This window comes from Squalius cephalus, assembly GCF_949319135.1.
Source record: "Squalius cephalus genome assembly, chromosome: 12".
Taxonomy (NCBI): domain Eukaryota; kingdom Metazoa; phylum Chordata; class Actinopteri; order Cypriniformes; family Leuciscidae; genus Squalius; species Squalius cephalus.
In genome coordinates this window covers 34,190,348-34,201,383 of record NC_137133.1, presented here as the reverse complement: position 1 = coordinate 34,201,383, position 11,036 = coordinate 34,190,348, and the positions used below count along the sequence as shown (strand labels likewise).

At 36.3% G+C, this 11,036-nt stretch overlaps 1 protein-coding gene across 1 annotated transcript; it reads left to right on the top strand.

The window, feature by feature from the left end:
* The first annotated feature begins 309 nt into the window (after nt 1-309).
* Nucleotides 310-10,542, top strand: prep (prolyl endopeptidase). The gene is made up of 15 exons (XM_079887834.1): nt 310-472; nt 1,221-1,295; nt 1,380-1,513; nt 2,253-2,383; nt 2,478-2,687; nt 3,857-3,978; nt 4,054-4,159; nt 4,243-4,434; nt 5,071-5,268; nt 5,374-5,477; nt 6,084-6,220; nt 6,328-6,422; nt 7,085-7,216; nt 7,316-7,472; nt 8,883-10,542. Exons 1-15 carry the CDS (start codon nt 431-433, stop codon nt 9,175-9,177), a joined length of 2,130 nt encoding a protein of 709 aa, XP_079743960.1. The 5' UTR covers nt 310-430; the 3' UTR covers nt 9,178-10,542.
* Nucleotides 10,543-11,036: the final 494 nt, after the last annotated feature.

Genomic DNA, 11,036 nt, shown 5'->3' with positions numbered 1-11,036 from the left:
ACAGAACGTAATTAATGTCATATTCACTCAAAATCATCGAATTGGGCGCGCGCGCGCGAGTTTTTGATTGTTTGTTTACAACGCCGTGCCATACCATACAGTACATAGAAGAAAATATATTGCACAAAACAATAGACACAACAGATGCTGCATAACATAGCTCATAAATATTAATTAGTATATATTTGTTCATGTTAATCATGCGTCATTGTGTCCCCTCGGCGTGTTTCTGACTCTACCAGCAGAGGGCGCTGTGGTGAGTTCGGCGCTCTTTCCCCTCGGCGCGTTTGTCTTTTCAAGGATTCTTTTCCTGTTGATTCCGGACATTGTGCTGCGGCTCTCAAACACACTGAACTCCCCGACACTCGTCTCCTTTAATTTCATCATATCATTATTTCATCTGTTCATCAGCTCTGAAGATCACTGAATAATGGCTTTCCAATATCCAAACGCCTATAGAGACGAATCAGTGGTGAGTGACTGAATAACAGAGAGAAAGAGTAACTTACATGAATGAATAGATGGAAGGATGAATGAATGAGAACAAATGGATAAAAGAAGGAATGAATGGATCTATAAATAAATAACTGATAGATAAATAAATAATTGACAAATATATGAACGATTGACTGAAAAAATAAATCAAGGCACGAGAGACTGTATAAATTAATGGAATAATAAAGTTTGATTTTAATAATTGCTTTAATGAATAATAGATGGATGAAGGAAAGATTAGATATAGTTCTAATATATATATATGTATTTATATATAAAGAATGGATAAAATACATAAATGCATAAAGGAATGATGATGGATGGGTGAATAAATGAATGAATTTATACTAGAATAAATAAATACAAGAAAGAATGGCTGGGATTATAAATTCACCCATGAAAGACTGAGCGAATTAATGAAAATAGAAGGATGAATGAGTAAATTAACTTATGAGAGACTGATAAAACATAAAGAAAGAAAGAATGAATGGAGGTCCTGGTCATTTACTTGAGAAATTCTGACATTATTTTTGCTTAGAAAATGTGTCTGTATGTAAGTTCATAATCACTAAGACATGTTTATGCTCTTGAAAGAAATTGATCATTGACAAGCATTATTAATTTTGCCAAACAGAAACAGGTTTCCACCTGTAGTGATGTGGTCATGTTGCCATGGTGACCTCACTGCTCATGTGACGCGTGTGTGTGTGTGTGTGTGTTATCAGGTGGACGACTATCATGGCTGTAAAGTTCCTGACCCGTACAGCTGGCTGGAGGATCCCGACAGTGAGAAAACACAGGTGATCTCACACACAACACCTCCACTCTCCTCGTGAACATCTGACCCAGTGTATCTGAGACTCGACTCTTTCCGTCTCTGCCAGGCCTTCGTGAACGCTCAGAATCAGCTGACCCTGCCGTTCCTGGAGCAGTGTGAGGTCAGAGACGTCTTTAAGGATCGCATGACCGAACTCTATGACTACCCCAAATACAGCTGTCCCTTCAAACGCGGGAACAGGTGAGGCCGAGAACAAACACTGAGAACAGCCAGCTAAAGAGTCTTTACAGTAATAATCAATGCATTCCAACAGAATAAACCTTAAAATACACATTGTTTCGAAAGTGTCAGATGTTCCTTAAACCTAGCTCTCTCAGAGCTCTTATTTTGCATTTTCAAGTATGCAGACTAAAGTTTGGAATAATTAAGATTTTTTTATGCTCTTGAAAGATGTCTTTTCTGCTCACCAAGGCTGCAATATAAATAACTGTTTGCTATTTTAATATATTTTAAAATGAAATTTATTCCTGTGATCAGAGCTGAATTTTCAGCATCATTACTCCAGTCTTCAGTGTCACATGATCCTTCAGAAATCATTCTAAAATGCTGATTATTAATAATGGTACTTATTATTATCAGTGTGGATTTTCTTTTTTGCTGCTTAATATTTTTGTGGAAACTGATTTTTCAGGATTTTTTTAATGAATAAAAAAAAATCTAATGAACAGAATTTATTTGAAATAGAAATATTCGAATGATTTTTGAAGGATCATGTGACACTGAAGACTGGAGTAATGACGCTGAAAATTCAGCTTTGATCACAGGAATAAATTACATTTAAATTGTATAGTTGTATTGTTTTTATTGTATTTTTGATCAAATAAATCAGAAGAGACATATTTCAAAAACATTAACAAATCTTACCAACCCCAAACTTGTTTATGGAAGCACTAAGGAACATCCTTCCCCTCTCCTGTAGGTATTTCCACTTTTACAACACGGGTCTGCAGAACCAGAGTGTTATGTACATGCAGGAGAACCTTGAGGCAGAACCCAGCGTGTTCCTGGATCCAAACACCTTCTCCGAGGACGGGACGGTTGCTTTACGAGGTGCTGGATGAATCTGTGTTAGTTGCATGAAGCGTGTGAGGTGTGTTTCTGCAGTGTGTGTGGGTGTCAGCTAAAGCCTGCAGCTCATTGGCAGGTTATGCGTTCTCTGAGGATGGCGAGCACCTGGCGTACGGGACCAGCGCCAGCGGCTCGGACTGGGTCGAGATCCGGTTCCTCCGTGTGGACGGCGCCGTACTTCTGGAGGATCAGCTGGAGAGGGTCAAGTTCACCTGCATGTCCTGGACTCACGATGGAAAGGGACTCTTCTACAACTCTTACCCCGAGCAGGACGGCAAGAGTGACGGTAAACACACACAAACACGCGTGATACACAAATTCACAAATGCAGGTGTGAGGTACATGTTATTTAAGTAATATTATATACTATATATTAATAGCATTTATTTTTTCATTTTAATTTTAGTTTGTTTTTGTAATTTTTTTCTTTGTTTAATATTTCTATTTAACTTAAATTTATTTTAATTAGGGCTGTCGATATAACTCGTTAATTGAATAAATTAGTTATGGAAAAAAATTATTAACGCATTTAACGCATCTGCCCCAGACCTACCTAGGACATCTTACATTTCATAAAGTTGATGGTGACGTTCATGAAGCAGGGAAATAACTAGAATGACCCTAAAATTCAAGATATGGGGCAAAAATGCCATGGTATGAGTTTTTGTCTCATATTTATATCATATGATATAGTTAAGCAATATCACACGAGTGCTGTTTTTGTCCCGAATAGCACGAGTGCAAATGTGATACTGAATTTATACAACAGTTCAATAAATAAGAAGTTAATATTCTGCTATATTTTAGACACAATACTGTCTGTTTTTGTTACCTATAAAGACATATAAAGCCGACTGTGCTTCTCCGTGCAACACAGCAGTGTTTCTGAATGAGTTTGCGTTTTGAACGAATCGGGGAACCAATGATTCAATGGCATATTCATAAAGAGAGCCACTGAATGAATCGAATGAATGAATGACTCAATGACTTACTCATTTAGACATTTACCGCCACCACCTACTGGCAGTTTTAGTTTCTTATTTCGATTATTATTTCATTAAAAAAATATTTCATATTTCCATATTAATAAAAAACCCATTAAAGGTATAGTTCACCCAAACAGGAAAATTGTCATCATTTACTCGCCATCATGGCAGTTGAAGCCTAAAAAGTTTGTGTAATAAATTCTATGTAGAATCAAATATAATATTTCTTTCTAAAGCTACTTTTTGTAATGTTTTGTAATGTTTACTTGTAATGTTTTATGTGATGCTTTTCTCATTTAACACAATAATGACTTTAAATTATCTTTTTGGGGGTAATTTCTCAGCCAAATTTTATGTGCGATTAATTCGATTTTTTTATTTCAAAAACAATTTTTAGTAGTTTAGTTATAGTGAACAATAAAACCACTGGTAGGAGATCTTAATCAAACTCTCTCTGTCTGTCTCTCAGGCACTGAGACGTCCACTAACCTGCACCAGAAGTTGTACTATCACGTGTTGGGAACCCCTCAGTCTCAGGACGTCCTGTGTGCCGAATTTCCCGATCAGCCGAAATGGATGGGCGGTGCTGAGGTAACAAACACACACAGACGGTACTTCATTTCTGATCATGTTTGAGGTAAATAATGTGTGTGTGTGTGTTTTCAGGTGTCTGATGACGGCCGTTACGTGCTGTTGTCCATCAGAGAGGGCTGTGACCCCGTCAATAGACTGTGGTACTGTGACCTGAACGACGTCCCGCAGGGAATCACTGGTACAGACGCACAGAAATTATTATTCAGACAAAAATACTTCTTTTCTGCTGCCAGTGTGTCATTTCTCTCTTATTGATGGTAGGTTTGTTGCCATGGGTGAAGCTGATCGATAACTTTGATGCGGAGTATGAATACGTCACAAATGAAGGAACCGTTTTCACGTTTAAAACCAACCTGGACGCTCCTCAGTATCGACTCATCAACATCGACTTCGCCCAACCGTCCGCCAGCCAATGGAAAGAGCTCATTCCCCAACATGACAAAGACGTCATCGGTGAGCTGAGATGCTGTTTTTAGAGATGAAAGATTTACTTTCTTAATAAATGTCACTGGACGTACTGTGCCTAATTAATCTGCATGTATTATAACAAAAAAAAAATCATAATATATTCATTAAAATGTATTTACTTTCTCCCATTTTTAACAGTTCAATCAAATCAAATAAATGGATAAAAATGTCCTATGCTACAGAAATTTGGCACATTATAGAGTTAATGTGTGTATATAAATTGACATTATATATATATATATATATATATATATATATATAATAATTAGTGCTGTCAATAAACAAATTAACTAATTAATTGCATATTTTGTCTGTAATTAATCACGATTAATCACACTTAACATTAACGTTTTTAATATTTTTTATATTGTATTAATTTCACAGTTAATCTCCAAATTAATGTGGAAACAACATAAAAACAGTATATTTTAATATTCAGTTTCTTGATTAATTTAAATATATCATTATAATATTTAGAATAATTTAGTATTGTTTTATGTATATATAAAATATGTATAAAATCTATTTGTATTATATATGTATATTATATTTATTAATTTTGAATATTATTTTGTCAGTGTTTTGTTATGATGATGATCTCTCTTTGTCTCTCTCTTTCAGTGTTTGCTACCTGCACGTACTCCAGTTTCCTGTTTGTGTGTTTCCTCCATGACGTGAAGAACGTGTTGAAGATGTTCCGTCTGTCCTCGGGTGAGGAGATCCGCACGTTTCCGCTGGACGTCGGCTCGATCGTGGGCTTCACTGGGAGGAAGAAAGACTCTGAGATCTTTTACAGCTTCACCTCGTTTTTGTCTCCAGGTCCGTCAAGAATCAGGAGCCTCTGACTTTAATAACTCATTAATAACAGTCAGGTTATGTTGTAACAGGTGTGTCTGGAATGACATGTGCTGTGCTTTCCTGCAGCGATCATCTATCACTGTGATCTGACTAAAGAGCCGCTGAAGCCACACGTCTTCAGAGAGGTCACAGTGAAGGGCATCAGTCCTGCTGACTACCAGACCACTCAGGTACAGCAACACACCTGCTCATCTGTCTATCTATCTATCTATCTATCTATCTATCTATCTGTCTGTCTGTCTGTCTGTGTCTGTCTCTCTGTGTGTGTGTCTGTCTGTCTGTCTGTCTCTCTCTCTCTGTCTCTCTCTGTCTGTCTCTCTCTGTCTCTCTATCTATCTATCTATCTATCTATCTATCTATCTATCTATCTGTCTGTCTCTCTCTCTCTGTCTGTCTGTGTCTGTCTCTCTGTGTGTGTGTCTGTCTGTCTGTCTGTCTCTCTCTCTCTGTCTCTCTCTGTCTGTCTGTCTGTCTCTCTCTGTCTCTCTATCTATCTATCTATCTATCTATCTATCTATCTATCTATCTATCTGTCTGTCTGTCTCTCTCTCTCTGTCTGTCTGTGTCTGTCTCTCTGTGTGTGTGTCTGTCTGTCTGTCTCTCTCTCTCTGTCTGTCTGTCTGTCTCTCTCTGTCTATCTATCTATCTATCTATCTATCTATCTATCTATCTATCTATCTATCTATCTATCTATCTATCTGTGTCTGTCTGACTGTGTCTGGTCTGTCTGTCTGTGGTATAATCACCTTCACTTTATGTCTGTGTGTTTCTTACAGGTGTTTTATCCCAGTAAAGACGGCACCCAAATCCCAATGTTTATTGTCCATAAGAAAGGAATCGAGCTGGATGGTTCCCATCCCGCCTTCTTATACGGATACGGAGGTTTCAATATTTCCATCACACCCAGCTACAGGTACAATCCGCACCAAAACACAAAAACACACAGCCAATCACACACTCCACACATGCATCTCCCTCCTGTTCCTGTAAACGCCTGTCCCCTTCCCGTTTGCTTTTCAGCGTTTCTCGGCTGATATTTGTCAGGCATCTGGGAGGAGTTTTAGCAGTGGCCAACATCAGAGGAGGAGGAGAATATGGAGAGACGTGGCATAAAGGCATGTGACTGTAATTCTGGACTTAATCATGAATTGATCTATGCACATGTTCTTAAATAGCATACTATAAAATTGCATATTATGCATTATATATCCTGCTTACAATAAAAAATATATATAGTACGCTACCATTGAAAAGTTTGGGGTCAGTAAGATTTTTTTATTTTGATAGAAATGTTTACTTTTATTCAGCGAGAATGCATTAAATTCATTAAACGTGACTTTCTATTAGTAAATGAATCCTGAAAAATATGTTTGCTCAAAAATATTAACTGTTTTCAACATTGATGATAATCAGAAATGTTTCTTGAGCAGCAAATCATCATATTAGAATGATTTCTGAAGGATCATGTGATTTCTGAAGGATCATGTGACACTGAAGACTGGAGTAATGATGCTGGAATACAGGAATAAATTACATTGTAGAATACATTCATATAGTTATTTAAAATTGCAAGCATATTTCACATTATTGCTGTTTTATTGTCATTTTGATCATATAAATGCAGCCTTGTGAGCAGAAGAGAATAATCGACCCCAAACTTTTGAACGCTAGTGTACATACTGCAGAAACCGTATGTGTAGTGTGCATTTGGAACATAACTCAGTCTGGTGATCTTTAACACTAAAAGTGTCTCTTACTTTTCTCTGTTCCTGTGCAGCGGGGATGTTGGCCAATAAGCAGAACTGTTTCACGGACTTCCAGTGTGCGGCCGAGTATCTAATAAAGGAGGGTTACACTTCCTCCAGCAAAATCACCATCAACGGAGGCTCCAACGGGGGGCTGCTCGTGGGTACGACACACACGCGCACACACACACACACACACACACACACACACGTTTGTATTCTCCTGACACTGATTCCTGACTCCTGTCTCCTGTCTCCTGCAGCGGCGTGTGTGAATCAGAGGCCCGATCTGTTCGGCTGTGCTGTGGCTCAGGTCGGCGTCATGGACATGTTAAAGTTTCATAAGTTCACCATCGGCCACGCTTGGACCTCTGATTTCGGCTGCTCTGAACTCAAAGAGCAGTTTGATTGGTTAATCAAGTGAGTTTACTTTCACTCAGTCCAGAGATGCACAGATTTTTGCACAGATCATTTGAGACATAAATGCATGTCAATTAAAGCAGCTCGGCACTCTGTGATTTTACCCCATTAACTGTGGTAAAATGTTTGTAATGCACAATGTCAAATGGATAATTGATTTTATAGTATGGTGGCAACAGCAGTATGATTAAAATATGTAATGTATTAATATACCTTATTCAATTTAATTTACCTTTATATATTAATATACTTTTATAAATTATTTTATTATAATATACCGCGTTGGTGTTGTTAAGTAAATCTAAAAAAGAAACAATTAAAATGGCTCAAATAAAATATAAATAGATGAAAAACGAAATTGATTAATGTTTTGAATAATGAAAAAAGTACTATGACTAAAACTCAAAAATACCAAAGCTAAAATAGTAGAGCTGCATGATTAACACATATATCAGTTTTATTCTTAAATGACAACGATTTTGCTATGTCTATTAAAACTTTGACAAGTACGATCACAGCGAACAGGTATAAGACAGCGTCTTTTCAACCACAAAGTATCATAATTTCTGTGTTACAGTAATTCAAATTATAACAGAAGTACTGGGAAAAAAGTTTATAGTTGGAATATAAGCATTGGTGTCTACGGAAGCGATCAAAATAGAGTAAATCACCTTTTGAAAGCAACTAATTATTGTATCAATTACACCAGTAGGTGGCGACAAGTGACTGTTAAAAATCTATTTTTCATTGAATCATTCATTCAATAACTTTGTTCAAAAACGCTGATTCAGCCAGTAATGAAACAATTGAAGTCTTTATGAGTGAGTCATTCAATCATTCATTCAACCCCATTAAAAAAAAAAAAATCTAATGAATTATATATTTTATTTGTTATTTTGTTTAGTTGTCGATACAGAATTGTGGGAGAATTGTGATTCTCAATTTATCCAGAATTGAGCATCTCTACTAAATAGAAATATATATATATATATATATATATATATATATATATATATATATATACTAATAATACAAGCACATAAATTTGCTAAAACCTCAAGTAAAATGCTAAAATGAAAAATGTAATTAAAAATAGTAATAAATGCTGTAATATAATATAAATAAAATTACTAAAACTAAAATAATACCATTGATTTGCTCATCCAGTTCGATTATAACCCACAATTTGTTTTAGATGTAATTTGTGTAATGTCAGCACACCGACTGAATATGTTGCATTCATACTATTAGATTATCATTTTCAATATAGTGAATTATTTTATTTTGTATTATTAGATTTTACCAGCCTTTTATTTTGTTGTGCATGCATTTTATTGTGCATCACTGACATGACTGCAAAAACACTCTCTGTTATGAATCTAAAGAGCTGTAAACGTTCTGATCCTGCAGGTATTCTCCTCTCCACAACATCCGTGTTCCAGAAGGGGACGGGGTTCAGTATCCCGCTGTCCTGTTGTTGACGGGCGACCACGATGACCGCGTGGTGCCGCTACACTCATTAAAATACATCGCCACCCTGCAGAATGAGATCGGTCACTGTCCCGGCCAGTCAAACCCTCTCTTTATCTACGTGGACACTAAGTCAGGCCACGGAGCAGGAAAACCCACTAGTAAAGTCATTCAGGAGGTGGCGGACATGTACGCCTTCATCGCTCGCTGCCTGAACCTCAGCTGGCTCGAATGAAACGCCACGAGGCTCTAAACCTCCTCTAAGCTCTAGTCCTGCAGGTTTTTTTTCTTCTTACAGTTTGATTTCATCCTCGCCTGTTTGCGCTCCTGTTCACTGAAATATTCACTTTTCTTGCCCACTCCTCCACGGTTTCATTATTCGATGTGTTACTTTCTAGTAGAAACGCTAAAATCATTTCAAACGACTTGAATGCTATAACCTGAGCTACATTCATGACTGATTTCATATCGATTTACTATGTCACGGCTGTGTACGGGAGACACTGGGCTCTCGTTCTTAGGAAATATTATAATTACTGAGGTCACGGGGTGAAGTGTCATAACCTCTCAAGCACTTTACTGAAACTGTATTTATTGATGACGGAAAGGCATGATGAGTTTATGGATCACACAATGTACGGCAACCCATCAAGAAGTCATTTTGCGAGTGAATCTCATGAAAACATGTTCAGATCACATTTTACCCCCAACACTAAAACAAATGAAATTTACGCGTAAAGAAATTGAAGCCTGTTTTTTAGGATTTTTATTCTGTTACACTACTTTTAATGGCAGTTAAGCACATTTAAACTAGGGGTCGAGCGTTATGAATTTATTTTTCATTACTGTAATCTGTCTGGACATGTTTCCCATTCACATTTTTTGCTCACCATTTCAAATCAGCATTAATGTGTATATAAATACTTTGTAATGTAATGTTTTTTTGCATTACTGTAATAAGTTTTTTCATACAGTCTTGAGAATTGGGGAGGATGTCATGAAAATATCACATATTATTTCTTTTGATTGGAGTTGAAATATAACCTGAGCGTGTTTCATAACATGAGATTCACCATTACAGTGTTTGTGAGAATGTGTTCATTTGTGTGAATGAGCTATAGAAAGAAATCCGTTTCTACCTCCACATTTATGCAGATTGTTTTAACTTTAAAGGGAAAAGCAAACAACATAGTACAATAAAATACATTTGAACATGAACTGTGTGTGTGTTCAGTAAGATCAGAACGTATCAGTTTTAACTCAGTTTACTATTCAATTATTTCACTGGGCCAGGCAGAATTAGCATTTTAAATGCATTTTTAAAGACTATAGAGAAATTATTAGTCTCGTCTATGTGGATTCTAATATATACACTCCAAATCAGAGAGTTTTACTCACAGGATCAGTGTGAATTGAGTTTCTGCAGTGTCTCGCTGTCTTCCTCTGCTGGCTGGTGGCAGGATTACATTCCCACATCCCATAAACAATAAACTAGATCAGATTGGGGATTGCTTTGTTGGGGCTGGGTAGGGTTATTTATGGTGGGTGGGGTGGTATAAAATGTAAAAATGCAGTTTGCAAAAATAAAAATTCTATGATTAAAAAAAAAAAAAACTAAAGCAGGTTCAGCATTATCTCATATCACTATATGGCTATTTTAGGGTTATTATAATGATGTGTAATGATTTTGTTATTGACTTTTCGAGCTTGTCTATTACACACACACAGACACACACACACACATATATATATATATATGAAGAGTTCAGATGCAAAAGCCTCTAAGTGCCATCTGAAATTTTCTTCTAGAATGATCATTTTTATGAAGCTCGTTTATTTAAGTTAAGTAATTTCACTTAAATGGCAATTAATAGGTAATTTTCATTGCCATTTAAGTGAAATTACTGAACTTAAATAAACGAGCTTCATAAAAATGATCATTCTAGAAAATTTCAGATGGCACTTAGAGGCTTTTGCATCTGAACTCTTCATATATATATATATATATATATATATATATATATATATATATATATATATATATGTATGATATACTGTGACTTGGCTTGGCGCTGTGCATTATGGCCAAACATC

What these genes read in the sequence shown, in the direction of transcription:
- prep (XM_079887834.1), top strand. Translation starts at nt 431, where the DNA reads ATGGCTTTCCAATATCCAAACGCCTATAGAGACGAATCAGTG. An exon ending in GCAGGACGGCAAGAGTGACG is followed by an intron (nt 2,688 to 3,856) that starts GTAAACACACAC and finishes TCTGTCTCTCAG; the next exon opens with GCACTGAGACGTCCACTAAC. An exon ending in CAACGGGGGGCTGCTCGTGG is followed by an intron (nt 7,217 to 7,315) that starts GTACGACACACA and finishes TGTCTCCTGCAG; the next exon opens with CGGCGTGTGTGAATCAGAGG.